General features: G+C 48.2%; 1 protein-coding gene across 3 annotated transcripts in view; it reads right to left on the minus strand.

The window, feature by feature from the left end:
• Positions 1-17,876, minus strand: part of LOC116820472 (phospholipid-transporting ATPase ID-like) — a 119,415-nt gene that overhangs the window by 76,105 nt on the left and 25,434 nt on the right. For all 3 annotated transcript variants that reach the window (XM_032772957.2, XM_032772960.2, XM_032772959.2), the window contains exon 3: positions 15,566-15,624. In XM_032772957.2, the coding sequence (XP_032628848.1) occupies positions 15,566-15,624 (59 nt within the window). The remainder of the gene's footprint in view (positions 1-15,565; positions 15,625-17,876) is intronic.

The raw sequence follows: 17,876 nt of genomic DNA on the forward strand, positions 1-17,876 counted from the left end.
GATATTGTCAAGTTTTGCATTCCTCAAATCACAGTTTTCAGCCAATGTATGCAGACCTTGTATACAATTTTCAATATTTTCCTCTGCTCCGTAGATTCTCTGTTGGAAACATGCTCTTTCATAAACCGTATTTCTCTAAGGTATAGTATGGATCACACATAGCCAGAACCTTTTCATAGTCATCTTTTTTGTGACTGTCTCCAGTAAAGTCAAAGGATTTAAAGATATCATATGTCCACCTCCCAGGGCTGGCTCCAGCTTCTTTGCCACTTCAAGTGGCTAAAGAAAAAAAGAGAGTAAGCCGCGATCGGAGGCACTTCAGCAGCAGCTCCACCGCACCACTTCATTCTTCAATGGCCGGTCTTTCCCTCCGAGAGAGACTGAGGAACCCGCTGCCGAATTGCCACTGAAGACCTGGATGTGCTGCCCCTTTCCATTGGCCACCCCAAGCACATGCTTCCTGCACTGGTGCCTGGAGCAGGCCCTGCTACGTCCCCATAGCATAAATTAAGCAAGATACCTGCATATCTCCAGTGTCTTTGTGGAGTTTGTTTGCAATTTGAAATCTTGCTCTAGTCTGTCCATTGGGAAGGTGTTTTAAAGCTGAAGTTTTCTGGGGCACTGAAGAGTAGCATGTTGATTAGATCCTGCAATCTTTGTTGCTTTGTTCCTTCTGGTTCTGTTCTTAGTTTACTCCTGACACCATGTTATGCACTTCTGTACCAGATATGGGCTGGCTACAGAGCTTGCTTCTAAATGAGAAACACAGCAGATGTGTTCATCATATGCTTTTTCAGTGCTCTGTCAGGTATGGCTGAGGTTCATTTAAATTTTACACACAATAGTACTAGATAGTAGCTAACCAGAATATTACAGTTTAGTATTCCTTTACACTATCTTCAACAAGAGGATCTCACAAAGGACTATGTCAGGGTGTAACCCCAAGCAAATATATTAACAAGGCTACAGAGAGGAGACCGCTAATGTGGAATCAAATAATTGCTATGAGGCTCCTTTACACCACCCTTCAGTTAACCTGTAAAGCCACAAATATTAAAGAACCCTGAGCAGCTACGAAAGCAGCATGATCCAGAGGGATGGGACATCTGTCAGCTCAGGCACGGCACTGACTTGCAGTGTGAGCTTGGGCAAGTCACCTCCCTGCTCTGTGCCTCAGTTTCCCCAATGTTGAATAGGAATAACAGCAGCTACACACCTTACTAAAGTGCTTTGAGATCTACAGATGAGAAGTGTGATACGACAGCGACAGCACCAATATTTTTTTTTTTTTTTTTTTTTTACTAATCTCCTTTTGCAATTGGCTAGATTTAGATCTACAGTGAATGAGCATGACTCCCCTGAAATCAATCCAGAACATAAAATGTGAACAGCATCCCATTCCCTCATGCACATGCTGTTCCTAAAACCAGCTCAGGCCATGGCTAAATGAATCTGGCTTTGAGGGAGGAGTTGTTATAGCAGGCAAGTTTTTAGAACCCTTCCGCTTGTGATGTCAGGCCATCGGTAAACACTCAGCAGATGGCTTCTGCCTTTGTTCTCTGGACAAACAAGCTAATACTGCCTTGCTATAAAAGTAACTGGAACCAGGAGATGCATTTTGCTGCTGTTATGGTTCCCATTAGATGTGCTGAAGGCTGAATCCCAGAAAGGGCAGGGTGTGACCGATGGGAGAGCAGTGGAAAGAGTGACTCCTCTGTTTTTACAATACCAGCACTGAGGTTCCTTTATAACATTTGGAAAATTGTTTCTAAACAGCAGCTCTGCTACAGCTATAGCTGACATGCAGCTAGGTGCTGCTAGGTGTAGGCTCACTGCTCCCTACAATGCATGGGCATCAATGCAGCTGCACCGCCACAGTGGACTTCCCGGGTGCCACGCTGCAAGATTGCTGGAGACTAATTTCACTGTTTTCCTTTTAGCTGCAGTAACCCAGAACAAAGGGACGTGACTCCCCCACGTAGAGTGTTCGTCCCTGATCACACGAATGCAGGTGCATGAAAAATACAGAAGGGCCTAAATAGCAGGGTATACTGAACACTGCATCCAGCCCAGAGGACTAGAATTGAGGAGGAACACAAGGACTGGAAGACTGAACAGACCCAAGGTCCACTACAAGCCCAGCCCCTGAGAATGTCCAGCATCAGACACAAAAAAGGGAGGTTCAAGAAACCCCACTGTGGGTAGATTTGGGATAATCTGACCCCGTGAAGGCCTCATTCTAACTCATAATAGAGATTGGCCTAAGACCTGAAGTAGTAGGTTTTATCTCCCTTCCAAAAAGTCTTTCAGCATTAACTTTTATAACCGGGAAGTTTTGTTATCATGTAACCATCCAAAACCTCTTTCAATTTTACTAAATTCTTTGCTTCACTGTCATCCTGTGGCAGTGAGTTCTACAGTCTAATCACATGTTAAATGTCCAGGAAAATCCTTTGGAAAATGTATTGCCTACGCTTTGTATTTATATCGGACCTTTCACCTGAGAATCTCAATGTGCTTTACAAACACTATTAAACCTGTACAATCACCCAAAGAGATATTAGTATTATCTTCATTTTACAGAGGGGGAAACTGAGGCACAAAGAAGTGGTGCTACTTGTCCCAGGTGACAAAGTCAGTTAGTGACATGGCCAGGAGTAGAACGCAGGAGCCTTGCCTCCCAGTCACCTGTTCTAACTATGAGGCCACATGCCCCCCAACCCATCCCAGCAAACAAATCCCAAGAGTGCCCCGTTTCCTAGGCTTCTGCTGTGACAACTGGACTCCCTCCTGGACATGGAAAGAGATGTCTGCCCTCTGCTGTAACTGCTAGATAGCCTGCCCTTCCAGAGCAGAGTGTGCCAGCAGCCTTGGCTTCCTGGCCACTTTTCCCACTACTAGTTGTGGGGGATGGGGGTGTCGCAGATGCAGCGCCCATATCGCAGCAGCATTCTCTGGCTCAGTGCTGGACCAAAGGGCACACGGTGTGGCCGGATTGCACACACCAACGGTGGCTCATACGAAGTCCCATCTTGCTCCCATTTGGGAATCATGACGCAGAGGCACAGAAAGCAGCATTCTAGCATCCTGAGTGTTGGCTCTGCTCCTCCTTCCCACAGCAGTGCTCACATACGAGACACCCCAGCTGCGGCTCAGGCCAGTGCCACGTGGAGTTATCACAGGCAGTTACGAGGCTCTTTTGGACTTCTCTAGAGGCCTTATCGTGGATGTAGGAATAGAAAAACAGAGCCCGACACCAGAGGGGACAGATGGCCAGACACTGGCTGCGGGGTGTGCATTAAGGGCTCCAGGTTCGTTACTGATCTGACATTAGAATCAGTTCCTGACCCAAGCTGAAATCTGCCTTTGCCTCAGGGGCCCTGCATTTCCTTTCCAGTTCTTGGATACCTAATTTCAGAACTGTTTGTGCAGCCCCAAGTGACGTCTCCAAACAGCTGTGCTGAATTCCAAAGTGGAGCCAGAGAACTAGACGGAGAATCTGAGTCAGAGCAAACACTAAAATCCTGCAAAGCAGATGTCCTCCTCCACACCCTCTGTAGAACCAAGTCACAACGATCATGAGACAGGCCTATCAGCTGGAGCTCAAAGGGGGTGTGTGGCATGGAGAGGTCAGCCCTGGAGGAATCCACACTGACACTGTACTGGGGTCGTGGCAGCGGGGCTAAGCTGCCTCCAAAATGAATCTTAATAAAGTCTCTTGAATTTCACTGGATCAAGCCCTGAGCTCTTTACTTCATTTTCACTCAGTCCTTATGCAGGCAAAAGCCCTGCTGCTGTCAGTGAGAATTGGCCCATGTGAGAACTGAGTAAACATGGCATCAGGATTTGACCCTTTCTTTAGGCAGACCAGAGACAAATTGCTCTATTTTTAACTCCAGTGCTAAGGGTCCCTGCAGTCTGTTTCATTCAGGCTACTTTCTACTTCATCAGCTTGATTTCTAACTAGGGTGGGATCACTCGTGGCATTGCGGTTCCCCTAGTTGGCGCCAGGATAAAGCACGTCAGTTTGTTTTTAATTCTGCAATTGACACGGCACACAATTTGGTTTGCTTTAGTTGGTTCAAGCCACTGATCTCTCATTGAGCAGCATGAGGCCAAAGAGATGTCAGGCCTGGGCCAGTTTGGGGGTACAAGTCTCATGATGAACCTGTGTCTTCACAATGAAGCCCACAAACCACCGCCATGCCCAGAGCCAGCCCCGTCACTCTAAATGGTACTGCCTTGTTTGCAGGAACCACCAGCTCTGTACAGCAGCAAAAGGCCTCACTGCTGTTGGTAACATAGGCCTTCCGTCCAGGGTGTGGGTAAGGGGCACTATACTGTTTGGATAAGAATTATTTTGTCGCCTCCTCCCCCTCCAGTGGGTACCATCACCATTTACACAGAAAGACCTACCAGATCCTCCAGCTGACATCCCTGAAGCCAATGCAGGATAGTCCCTACAGCACATGAAAACAGAAGGACGGTCATGCTGGGTCAGACCAAGAGTCCATCTAGCCCAGTATCCTGCATTCCAACAGTGGCCAGTGCCAAATGGTTCAGGGGGAATAAACAGAACAGGGCAATTTATCCAGTGATCCATCCCGTCATCCAGTCCCAGCTTCTGGCAGTCAGAGATTTAGGGACAGTCAGAGCAGGGGCTTGTGTCCCTGACCATCTTAGCTAATAGCCATTGATGGACCTGTCCTCCAGGAATTGATCTAGTTCTTTTTTGAGCCCGGTTATAGTTTTGCCCTTCACAACATCCCCTAGCAAGGAGTTCCTCAGGTTGACTGTGCATGTGTGAAGAATTACTTCTTTTTGTTTGTTTTAAACCTGCTGCCTATTCATTTCATTAGGTGACACTGGGTTCCTATGTTACACGAAGGGTAACATAACACTTGCTTATTCCCTTGCTCCACACCAGTCATGATTTTACAGACCTCTCTCATATTCCCTTTTAGTTGCCTCTTTTCCAAGCTGAACAGTCCCAGTCTGATTAATCTCTCCTCATATGGAAGCTGTTCCATCCCCTAATCACTCTTATTGCCCTTCTCTTTATTTATTCCAAATCAAATATATCTTTTTTCTGATGGGTTGTCCAGAACTGCAGCAGTATTCAAGGTATGGGCGTTTCATAGTGGCATTGTGATATTTGTCTGATTATCTAGCACTTCCCTAATTGTTCCCAATATCCAGTTAGCTTTTTTTGACTAATGCTGCACACTGAGTGGATGTTTTCATAGAACTATCCACAATAACTCCAAGATTTTTCTTGAGTGGGAACAGCTAATTTAGACCTTGTAATTTAGACTCATAGACTTTAGGGTCAGAAGGGACCATTTTGATCATCTAGTCTGACCTCCTGCACAAAGCAGGCCACAGAATCCTACCCATCTACTTCTATAAACAAACCCCTAACCTATGTCTGAGTTATTGAAGTCTTCAAATTATGGTTTGAAAACCTCAAGCTGCGGAGAATCCACCAGCAAGTGACCCATAGCCCCACACTGCAGAGGAAGGTGAAAACCTCCAGGGCCCCGTCAATCTGCCCCGGTAGGAAAATTTCCTGTCCCACCCCATATTATTGGCGATCAGCATAAACCTGACATATGTGGGCAAGGCTCATCAGCCACACTCAGAAAGAATTCTCTGTAGATACAAGATCCCATCCCATCTAACATCCCACACAGACCACTGGGCATACATACCTCGCTGATAATCAAGCATCATGCCAAAATTAAGCTTCCATCTACCACCCTTCACAAACTATCAAATCTTAGTCTCTACGGCAGATATGCCTCTTTGCACCCCATCCTCCTTTGGGAAAGGCTGTTCCAGAAACTTCCACCCTCCTAATGGTTAGAACCCTTATCCTAATTTTCAAGTCTAAACTCTGGTGTCCAGTTTATACCCATTGTTTTTAGTCTCGACATTTACTAAGCTAAATAATCCTCTCCCTCCCTAAATAATCCCTCTTGATATATATACAGAGCAATCATATCTCTCCTCAGTCCTTCTTTGGTTAGGCTAACAATGCAATGCTCTTTGAGTCATCCTGTTCATAAAGACAGTTTTTCATTCCTCAGATCATCCTAGAAGCCCTTCCTATGGCACTGTTCCCATTGTGGAATTCACCTTCTTAAACATAGGAGACCAGAACTGCACACAATATTCCAGGTGAGGTCTCACCAGTGCCTATACAACGTACTAACACCTCCTTATCTTGCTGGAAATACCTCGCCTGATGCATCCTATAACCATAGCTTTTTACGGCATATCAGGGAGGCTTTGCATAGCCACATGTCTTAGAAGAAGGTAACTATCGTAGTAAAATCCACACGTCGCACGGTATATACCCCTGAGTTTAACTGAAGCAAGTTAAAAACTTACTTGCTAATGGGCTGCTAATTCATGTGCAGTATCCTGTATATTCTGGAGGGCAAGTTACTGGACCTGATTAAATGCATTATAGCTGTTCAAGTTGGCTTGTACCTCAGATGTGGCTTATCCCTCCATAGACTCATCCATTTGTCATCCTTCCGATTTATTCGCCTGAAGCCTCATTAAAACGAGGCAAAGTATTTATTAGCTATGGCCATGCAGGGCGGGTGTTACCGTTTAGTGCGAGACTATGGCGTGCCTAGGCGCCAGATTTTTTGAGCACCAAAGCGGCACCCTCCAATGTTTTTTTTTTTAAAGTGTAGGTTGCTTCGAGCCCGCTGGGTTAGGAGAGGGAGTCGAGCTGGCCAATCCGCAGCGAAAAAAGGGATCTCCAATTTTTTTAAAATAAAGTGAATATAATATGCAAATACGCATTGATAAGTATTATTGAGATACGAGCCAGGGTCCTCACAGGGTCAGCCCACCGCGCTGCAGCCGCAGCCAGGGGTCCCACGGGTCAGTCGTCGCCACCTTGCAGCCCAGGGGTCCCACCGTGCAGTTCCTGGTTGCTTTGCCTGCCTTCCCAGGCTCTGAGGGCACCAATACAGCTGTTTGGGCTGCAATGCCTGGGGGTAGTAATTAGAGCAGGACAGCGGTCTCGATGACGAGGCTGCGGAGCAGAGGTGAGTCTAGTGTGGGAGGTTTACCACAGGGGCTTCTTCGGGCCTGGGGTTGGGTGGAGCTGCATGTGGGGGAGGGGCACCTCAGACGGCAGAGGGAGCGTCTGCGGCTTGGGAGGCGCAAGGTGGAAGTTTCACCTAGGGTGCGAAAACTTCCGTGACTGGCCTCTGGTGGCCATGCCAGGTTATCCTACCTCCCCTCCATCCTCACGTTTAGGGTTCCATCGTCTTTCTTTGTTCTCTTATTATATGCTATACGAACCTTTACTAATTGGTTAATTCCTTGCTAAGGTCCAACTCTAATGGCTTTTTATGCCTTCCTCCACTTTATCCCTACATGTTCTGACCTCACTAAGGTAGCTGCGCTTGCTTCCATCCCGCCCATCTTCCACTCCTGTCGGCTTTCGGCTTTTTTCCTTAACTCACCTCTCTGAGATGCTTGCTCATTCCAAGCTTGATCACAACTCTGTCTATGGTTTTTTCCCCTTTCTGGGATGCAGCTCGATAGGTCTGCAGCTTCGACTTAAAGTAATTCAGGCCGTCCTCCGCATTAGATCGCAAAGTTCTTCAGACGCATCACTTCCTAACTAACTGTCCTTAAATCTTTAAAGTTAGCCCTGTTTGAAGTCAAAAAACCTAGTCCAGATCATTTTTGTTATCCTTCCATCTAGTTTGAACTGAATTAGCTCATGATCATCCAAACCAAGGTTGTCCCTACAACCATTTCTTCTATGAGGTCCTCACTACTCACCAAACCACATCTAAAATGGCATCCCCTTTGTTGGTTCTTCTACTACTTGGTGAGAAATCCATCCGCTATCACATCCAGAAAAAATCTGAGCCCTATATTCTTGCAAGCACTGTCCTCCAGTCTATATCTGGAGTTAAAGTCTCCCATGATCACACAATTCCCATTAGTGTTTACTTCATTAAAAACATTAAAGAGGTTCTATCCATATCCAGATCAGATCCCGCGGTCTGTAGCACACCCCAAGCACTATCTCAGGGGAGGCTCTAGTAGCTTCTTTCCCAGTGTGATTTTTGCCCAGACAGACTCTGTCTCATCCATTCCATCACTTCTTATTTATTACAGTTAACCTACATCATTGATATATAATGCTACTCCACCACCTTTGCCTTTATTTCTGTCTTTCCTAATAGCTTCAATACCTGTACTCCAGTCATGACTACTATTCCACCAGGTTTCTGTTATCCCTATAATATCCAGTTTCACTTCCTGCACCAGTAGCTCTAGTTCCTCCATTTTGCTCTCTAGGCTCCTCACATTAGTGTACAGACATCTTAATTTTTGCCATTTGGCTTCACTGACATTCTTTACCCAGTTAGGCACAGACATTCTACCACCAGCATCACCTGTTAGACTGGTATCTATACTACCCTTCCTCCTTATGTCAATTCTTCGGTCCATGGCTGTATCCCCTCTTACTTTGTTTTCTTCCCTCTCAAGTTTAAATTCTGGCGTGGAGATCACCTGGACATCTCCCAGCCATCTCCCCCAAATTCCTAGTTTCGTAGGTATAGTTGGGATTATGTTTTCCAATGTGCATTACTTTACATTTATCAACATTGAATTTCATCTGCCATTTTGTTGCCATCACCAATGATGGATTAACTCACGGGTCCATGGGGACCCAGCTATTTGGGAGGCCCAGGAGTGCCAGAACCTGTGTAGAAGGGGGGAGGGTCACCAGCGCTGGAACTGTGGCCCCACCACTGCTCCTCCTGTTTCAGGCAGGGTCCCAACCCCTGCTCCTCCTCTTCCCCCCAACACCCCGGCTAGGCCAGAAGCTGGAACCAGGTAAGATAAGAACTGCCCAAGGAGACTGTGCTGCTGTGGAGAGCCCCAGACCCTCCACCTGCCCTGGGCGGGGAGCCAGGGCACCCAAAGAGCAGCACCCAGCCCATGTCCCTTGCCACCCAGGACAGGTGGAGGGTCCGGGGCTCCCCAGTGTCCCAGGCTCCCTGGGTGGCTCCTAGGAGCCTGGGGGAAGTGAGGAGGAGCAGGGGGCAGGGTCCTGTGGCAGGGGTGGCTATGGCCCAACTCAGCCCTCTCCCACTGGGAAGAGGGAGGCTGGTGCCTCTAGCAGGGGCTGAGCTTTCTGCCTGTTCATGTTAAAAAGTGGGTGAGGCTATAGCCCGCCCCCCACCGGCTTCAACACCCCTAGAACCGAGAGTGTGAGAGGCCCAAATGTTCTTTGTGGCCACAGCCTCAGCAAATCATAATCAACCTCTGATAGTCACCCAGTTTTGAGAGATCCTTTTGTAGCTCTTTGCAGTCTGCCTGGGACTTAAATATCTTGAATAGTTTTGTATTATCTGCAAATTTTGTCACCTCATTGTTTACCCCTTTTTCAAGACCGTTTATGAATATGTTGAATAGGACTGGTCCCAGAACAGACCCCTGGGGGACACCACTATTTACCTCTCTCCATTCTGAAACTTGACCATTTCTTCCTACCCTTTGTTTCCTGTCATTTAACAAGTTACCAACCCATGAGAGAACCTTCCCTGTTATCCCATGACAGCTTACTTTGCTTAAGAGCCTTTGGTGAGGGACCTTGTCAAAGACTTTCTGAAAATCTGAATATACTATATCCACTGGATCCCCCTTGTCCACATGCTTGTTGACCCCTCAAAGAGTTCTAGCAGACTGGTGAGGCATGATTCCCTTTATAAAAGTTGTGTTGACTCTTCCCCAACATATATTCATCTCTGTGTCTGATCATTTTGTTTTTTACTATATTTTCAGCCAGTTGGCCTGGGACTGAAGTGAGTCTTACCAGTCTGTAATTGTTAGGATCACCTCTGGTGGCTGCTTTAAAGATCGGCATTACATTAGCTATCCACCAGTCTGTAGGGCCATACAAATTCACAGCTCTGAAAAACAGGTCAGGACTGTGAAATCAGATCTTTCCAGTGAGATCCAGCTATTGAACGGCAGGGGAAGGGGCAGGACTGGTGGTATCCCAGCCAGGGGCTCCTACTGTGCACTGGGCTCCAGCGGCTAGTCTCGGTGGGGCTGGAGCAGGAAAGGATTCCTCTTCAGCTGCATGGGCTGCTCTCAAGGGGAGATCACACCCACCTACGGATACCTTGCCCGGCTGCTCTGAAGGCAGTGCAGAAGTGAGGGTGCCAATCCCGCAAGCCTCCTACGACTGTGTGACCCCCTATGACTCCCTTTTGGGTTGGGAGCCTCATGGTTACCACACCATGAAATTTCAGATATGAACATTTGAAACCATGAAATTAGCTAATTTTAAAATCCTATGACCATCAAATTGACCACAAAGGACTGTGAATTTAATTGGGCCCTAGTCATCTGGTACAGAGGCTGATTACAGCCATAAGTTACATACCACAGTTAATACTTTTGAAATTTCACATTGCAGTTCCTTCAGAGCTCTTGGGTGATACCATCTGGCCTGGTGACTTATTACTGCATAATTTATCAATTTGTTCCAAAACCTTCTCTAATGACACTTCAATCTGGGACAGTTCCTCAGATTTGTCACTGAAAAAGAATGGCTCAGGCATGGGACTCTCCCTCACATCCTCTGCAGTGACGACCAATGCAAAGAATTCTGTTAGCTTCTACACAATGGCCTCATCTTCCATGAGTGCTCCTTCAGCACCTCCACCGTCCAGTTGCCCCATTGACAGTTTGGTAGGCTTCCTGCTTCTAATATATTTAAATAAAATTGCTGTTAGTTTTTGTATCTTTTGCAAGCCGCTCTTCAAATTCTTTTAAGCTTGCCTAATTATACTTTTACACTTGACTTGCCAGAGGTTATGCTCCTTTCTATTTTCCTCCATAGGATTTAACTTTGAATTTGTAACGGATGTCTTTTTGTCACTAACTGCCTCTTTTACCCTATTGTTTAGCCAGGAGGCAGGGAGGGGCATTTTTTGGTCCTGGCTGGTTTTATAATTTAGGATATACATATAGTTTGAGCCTCTATTATTGTGTTTTTCAAAAGTTTCCATGCAGCTTCCAGGCATTTCACTCTTGTGACTGTTCATTTTAAATCCTGTTTAACTAGACTCCTCCTTTTTTTGTAGTTCCACCACAGTAGCATTTATCTTTCAAAAGGAGGGTTTTCTTGATATTTCCCCTGTGATTCATCTTTGACAGAATACCAGGGTTGGAAGGGACCTCAGGAGGTATCTAGTCCAACCCCCTGCTCAAAGCAGGACCAATCCCCAACTATGTTCAAATTTCAATTACATTATTGTTACTATGACCAAGCGGTTCAAGCTGTATTCATGTCTTCAACCAGATCCTGTGGTTCGCTTAGAACTAAATCAAGAACCGTCTCTGCCCTTATGGATTCCAGGTCTGGCTACTCCAGGACACAGTCATTAATGGTGTTTAGAAATTTTATCTCCGCATCCTGACGTAAGGTAACATGTTCCCAATCAATATGGGGATAGTTGAAATCCCGCATTATTATTGAGTTTTCTGAGGCTGTCAGACTGGGGATGGACCACTCAACGGTGTCCCAGAAAGTCTCGTCTGTGTACCTCTCTGTCTCCCTTAACTCCTCCAATTCAGCCACTCTGCTCTCAAGAGCCCGTACGCAGTCTCAGAGGGATGATAGCTGCTTGCACCGAATGCACACTTATGCCACCTGCCCACAAGGCAGGTAACCCTACATGCTGCATTCAGTGCAATAACCTGGGTACTGGTGGGCATCTGCCTGCATTATCTTTACTCTTGCAGGGTTGGTTTGTTTGTTGCATTTTTTATTTCCAGGGCAGAGGGGGGTTATTGGCCTAAGTTTAGAGAATATTTATTAGGTGCACCTGGCTCTCACACCCCCCCTCTAAACTCCCATTTGCTGCTGCTGGTTGCTAGCACATTGTGCAGCACTTTGTCCAGTCTAGTGTTAAATGTACTGATGGGTGGGCCTTCCCCTTCCCCTGTCCTCCAAGTGACTGGTCTCCAGGCTGATCCACCTCCCAGGTAGGAGGGTTTCCTTCATATTTAATCTACTTTTACTCTGCCTTAATTTCACTCCACCAGTCCTAATGAAGCCCTGCCTTGTACCACACTCCCATTCCCTGCTCTGCTGCGGTTTGCACCATTCCAGGAGCTGAAGCCCCAGGGCCCTGCCAGTAGCTTGTCCTCTGGCCACATTTACGGGAGTGAAGATGATCTGTGGGGGGATGGGCAACCAAAAGTTTTCTGCAAGTCCAAGTGCGACAGGTTTATTTAAGGTCAGAGCGCTCCCTTGGGTGTGTTAACGGGGCCTGTCCAAAACGGTGGGAAGTGCCATTCCTGACAGCTCTTCTGAGAATATGGAGGAGTCTTGACTGACGTCACAATTGCCCAGTTTGTTATGACTCTGCTCACAGTCGGCGTCTTGCCCTACACGCTGCTGAATTTCTCACCCTCCTCAGCTCCTCACTCACATCTTCCTGTATGACTGTTCCACAGAGCATAGAGGAGGAGAACACGCTGCAAAGGGAGATAGCTACCAGGATCCCCGCCTCAGGCTTGGCTCTGCAGCACAGTCCAGCTGCCCAGCCCTCAATAAGTCTAAAGAAGGACAAGACATCTCCACCCTTTGCTCAGTCTTCGTCCTGGGGATGTCAAGGCAGGAGAAACCTTCCATTTGATGAAGGGCTTAAACCCACAGACTGCCGTCTGCCCCCATACAACCCGGGTGTTTGTCTGGAATACAACAATCCCTCAAATCCATATTGCATAGTTCCTCCTCTAACCTCTCTCAACTCCTTGGGGAGAACACACTGCCCAAGAAAACCATTACAGTCTCGCTGGCTGTGCTCCCAGACCAGACACAGAACCTATTCTATAACTAATTTATGGCCCTATTAAGCTATAAAAGAGTCAAATGAACCCTGCCCACGGCTGCAAACTTCAAACAGGAAGCCCACTGCTACAACGCTTCTTCAGCTCTTTGCTGAATTACCAGGTTTCATTCTAGTCTGTCCTAGCTGGCCCTTCTAGCACACAGAAGCTACCAGTGCAACTTTTCTTGTGCCCAGAGAGCTGCTCAAACTCCCAGGCTCGGGGGCCAACACCAGTGCCAGCCAATATGGGCCATGGGGGGAATGGCTACTACCCTCTGGTCCGAAAGTGCCCACATCCGCTGTGGAGTCCACTGGTCCTGAGAAGCTGAATGGCAGTGAAGCTTCCTCAGTTCAACCTGTTGTGTTCACTTCATAAACAGATCCTGTGGCATAAACATAAAAGCCATGTGCTCTGGGCTGCATATGCTATCGCCCAGTGATGTTAGCAGCAGCTGCTGCCTTTCCGCACCCGTGGGCCCAAGCAATCGCAGACTCACTGTGCATGGTCTTGCTCCCACTGAGCCTGCTCCTGCACTGCCCCTGAGCAGTGCTCTGTGGCAGGCACAGGCAGGGTCCCCAGGATCATCCCTTCAGCACTGCACCCCTGGCTGCTGCAGTGTCACTGTGTTCAGGACCATCGGTACCCACCTGGGAGGCCAGGATTTGACTCTTTACATTGATTGCAGGCTCCTGTTCCTAGGCATGAAAAGCTTAGAAGCTCCCTTTTTTGTCTTATGACCAATATGTGTTAATCACTTATGCTAAGCAATGTGTTCCACCTCGCATGTAGCTGGAGCAGTCCTGGAGAAGAGCTCTGTGTAGCTCGAAAGCACGTCTCCCTCACCAGCCGAAGCTGGTCCAATCACCACCTTGTCTCTACCATTCTGGGACCCACGTGGCTACAACTACACTGCAGACAATGTTAGGAGTGTCAAGTCTCTGGGGAAGGAGCCAGGAGCCTCTCTCTCCTCCTTGGAGTTTCCAGCCACACCCAAAACGCTGATAAAAATAGGGTCTGACGTCACCTGGGCTAGGCCAGCTCTTTTCCACACATCCCGCCAGTACGGATGTAATGAACGGAAAAGTTACCCGGACTTCTTTGGAAATAAAAAGCCCAGGGCATGATGTGCAGCTCTGCGCAAGTCAGACTGCACTAGCATGGTTTCGGGACAGCTTTCTGGTTTCCCACCACTCTGGCATGCTCCGGGGCTTGGGCTTTCTAGACATTCTTCTAGAATTTCTCAGCTTCGGTCTATGATGGGCTCCAGGGATGCTGGGACACGTGAAATGTCAGACTAATGTCAGAACCAGAAAAGGCTGCTCCGCCACACACACACACACACACTCTTCTGAACTCAGGGAGAGGTGGAGGAAAAGGAGGATCGAGCCGGCAAAGGTCACCCCTTGCACTTCTCTGCAGAGCAGGTGGGGGAGGCATCAGGACAGGACAGATTCCCTCCCCCCTACATCCCCATCCCAGCCCCGTGAGCACAGAGTGTCCTGTCCCAGCCCGGCATTCTCCCAATCCTGGATCTCCAAGCCCTATATGCTATTAATGCACATCCAATCCTGCACTGCCAGGCCCCACGTGAATAGAATGCACCCTCCCAATCCCATATCACCAAGACCGAAGGGTGGAAGTGGTATAAAGGCCTTGCAATAGCCCCCTGCACGTTTCACTGTGTGCGCACATTGCGCATTCAATGTGCATGCAGCGGTCCTGTCCCATGCGAGTCTCCCAGGTGTTTGGCTTGGTCCAAGAACCACTGAAAAACATCCAGTTTGTGCTCAGGGCCGGCACTTCCATTTAGGCGACCTAGGCAATCGCCTAGGACTCCAGGATTACTGGGGGGCGGCATTTTGCCGGGGAGGCAGCAGACGGCTCTGGTTGACCTGCCGCAGGGTGCCTGTAGAGGGTCCATTGGTCCCGCGGCTCTGGTGGAACTGCCGCAGGCGTTCCTGAGGGCAGTCCACTGGTCCCACAGCTCTGGTGGACCTCCCACAGGCACGCCTACAGCAGCTCCACTGGAGCCGCGGGACCAGCAGACCCTCTGCAAGAACGCCTGCGGCAAGTCCACCAGAGCCACTGGAGCAATGCGCGGGGCAGCGAAATGGCCGTGCGCCTAGGGCGCCAAAAACACTGGCGCCGGTCCTGTTTGTGCTGCCGTGAGTATGAAGCTTATTGTAAAGTCTTGGGGCCAGTCCTACAAACAGGCACGCAAGTCTCTCTACCTGAGTGAGCTCACTGAGCCTAGCTGCAGGTATGACATCTCTAGGCTACAGGTTTGCAGGATCAGGTCCCTTATTAGTGCCCTGCTTGCAGAACAGATGCCAGAGATGAAACTCCCAGTGTCTGACTCGAATGACCAGCCAGGTTCCCCTGTGCACCCCTATGCCATTACTGAAAGGCTGCCAGGGACAGACAGTGACCAGCCGCATTTAGATCTTGTGATAAAGTCCAAGACATTTGTATATGATTTTTTTTCAAAACAGACTTCAACATTTAGTTTACAGAATGCTTCCCAGCATGTGCACCAGTGACCCTACAATAACAAACCCACATACCCACAATACACTTCCGACTGGAAGGAAACTTGCAGGTGAGCTGGTGTCCCATGAAGCAGCCCTAGCAATCGTTCTGCATTAAACATATGATTGTTACTTACAGCATATTCGAACTCCAGATTAAAGTCCCGGTTGTTTGCCTGAAGGTGCCTCTCTTCCTCTGTAGAGAAAAACACACACATTAGAATTCAGCACAGAACTTAATAGCCATTGGAGGAGGGGTGCGGGGAGCTAATGACTAATTACAAGCATCAAGGAGCAGCAGGAAGAGGGGACTTTTAGGAGAGGAATGCGAGGGAGACCCAAGCTGTGTACTGGAACCCCAGTGCCCGGGCTTAGCGGTGTGTGGCAGACACCCACCTGGCATGATGCTAGCGCAGAGTGATGTGGTGTTCATTCACCATGTTCCAATCACATCCCTCACTGTGGTCCTAGCATTGGCATCAGTAGGACTCGCTGATCTCCTACCCATCATATTAGCTTCCTTGGAGGCTCAGAATTAGTTCTAGACAAGTGGGACTCAAGCTCCCAACCTCCCTCCACAAAAATCTCGACACATTGGTGCTCTAGGTCTATAGTTAATTCTGCACCCCTAGCGAAGCATGGGACTAGGGCAGGGCATCAGCACTGTAAGAACAATCAGCTTGCAGAGATGTGTTCATGCAAGGAACTCAGATGCTTTAAACAGTAATTCGTTCATCCTTACACCCCTTTCGTGAGACAGAAAAATTCTTTTGCCTGATTTTTCAATGGGGAAACTGAGGCACGGAGCAGCCAGCATGACTCTCAAGCTCACAGATGGAGTCAGAGGCAGAGCTAGGAATAGAAAACAGGAGTCCTAGCTTCCACTCCTCTCCTCTAACCACTACTTCACACTCCCCTCCATAAAACATTCCCCATTAGTCACTGGACAGATCTAAGCTGCACACCTAGAGAAAGCTATTTCAGAACACTTGCTGCATTCCTTTTCTACAAGTATCAGAGGGGTAGCTGTGTTAGTCTGAATCTGTAAAAGCAGCAGAGAATCCTGTGACACCTAATAGACTAACAGATGTTTTGGAGTGTGAGCTTTCGTAGGTCTGCGTCTGACGAAGTGGGTATTCACCCACGAAAGCTCACGCTCCAAAACGTCTGTTAGTCTATAAGGTGCCACAGGATTCTCTGCTCCTTTTCTACAGTGAGGGCTGCTCTGAACCCCTCCTTGGCGATTCTGAGCCGAGTCCCACAGTAAATGCCGCAAAGAGATAAATGATCGTAAAGAAAATAAGAGATACTAAAACCTTAAGAAAATCAACAAGCCAACAGAAATGCAGAGCATGGGCAGGGCCTGGGAAAAGCGAAACATTCAGCTCCATGGAAGAGCCAGAGCAGCATCATTCAACCAAACACTGCGCGGTTGGACAGCCAGGCTCCAGGAAGTGGCGTGCACAGGAGTTACTAGAGAGGATGTTACAAAGGAAATCCAGCCTAAACATGGCAATGCTGCTGCCCAGATCCTCAGAGCCCAGCACTGTACATTTAGGAACCTGGGCAGCATCAGAGATGTTGACCACAGCCAGCAGCGCCCTACACAGAGGGCAGGGTCTGCCTAGCAGGATGCCAGGAAAGAATCTATGCAGAGGGATGCTGCGAGGTGGGGAGCAGCCCAGAGAGTTAGGAGAGTTCGCTGATATCCCCACAACGGGACCTTTCAACTGGGAACGGGGCAATATGGAGCAGGCAGCACGGCAAAACCTATGACACCTGCTGACATTCTGGAGAGGCTGAGAGTGAGCTCCCAGATCCTGGACTCCTCTCTCGCCTTCTCTTCAGCAGGGCCACTGGGAGTAGCCTGCATGGAGACCGCCAATGAGAGGAAGGAGCCAGTTCTGCAGAGGGCTATATGGGGGCATGGAGAGCTCCTTCCCGCTTTTGCTGGATCCTGATCACAGCACAGCCAAGAAGCCGGGCTGCATTCCTTACTCTGCCAGCTTGGCCATCCTCAAGGTCACCCAGACTTTAAAGTGGCAATTCTTCAAAAACAGACGAGGAACTGCAGACCTGGAATTAATGTGCAAACTTGACAACATTACATGAGGCCTGAATAAAGACTGGGAGTGGATGGGTCATACAAAAAGAAATTTTCCCTCTGCTGATACTCACACCTTCTTGTCAACTGTTGGAAATGGGCCACCTTGATTGCATTGGCCTCGTTAGCACTACCAAAGTAAGTTTCTCTCCCTGGAGACTCTCATTAATAACCAAACTTCCATACAAACGGACTTCACTAAAATAAGACAGGAGATCTACATTACTCACTTCACCTCTCTACAAAGGAAAAAGGACGGTAAGCTGTCTAAACTCCTACCTGCCACATGGGGCCACAACCGTGGTACCCCTAACCCACCCAACAATATCGTCAATCTATCCAAC

Source organism: Chelonoidis abingdonii, chromosome 6 (genome assembly GCF_003597395.2).
Source record: "Chelonoidis abingdonii isolate Lonesome George chromosome 6, CheloAbing_2.0, whole genome shotgun sequence".
Classification (NCBI taxonomy): Eukaryota; Metazoa; Chordata; order Testudines; family Testudinidae; genus Chelonoidis; species Chelonoidis abingdonii.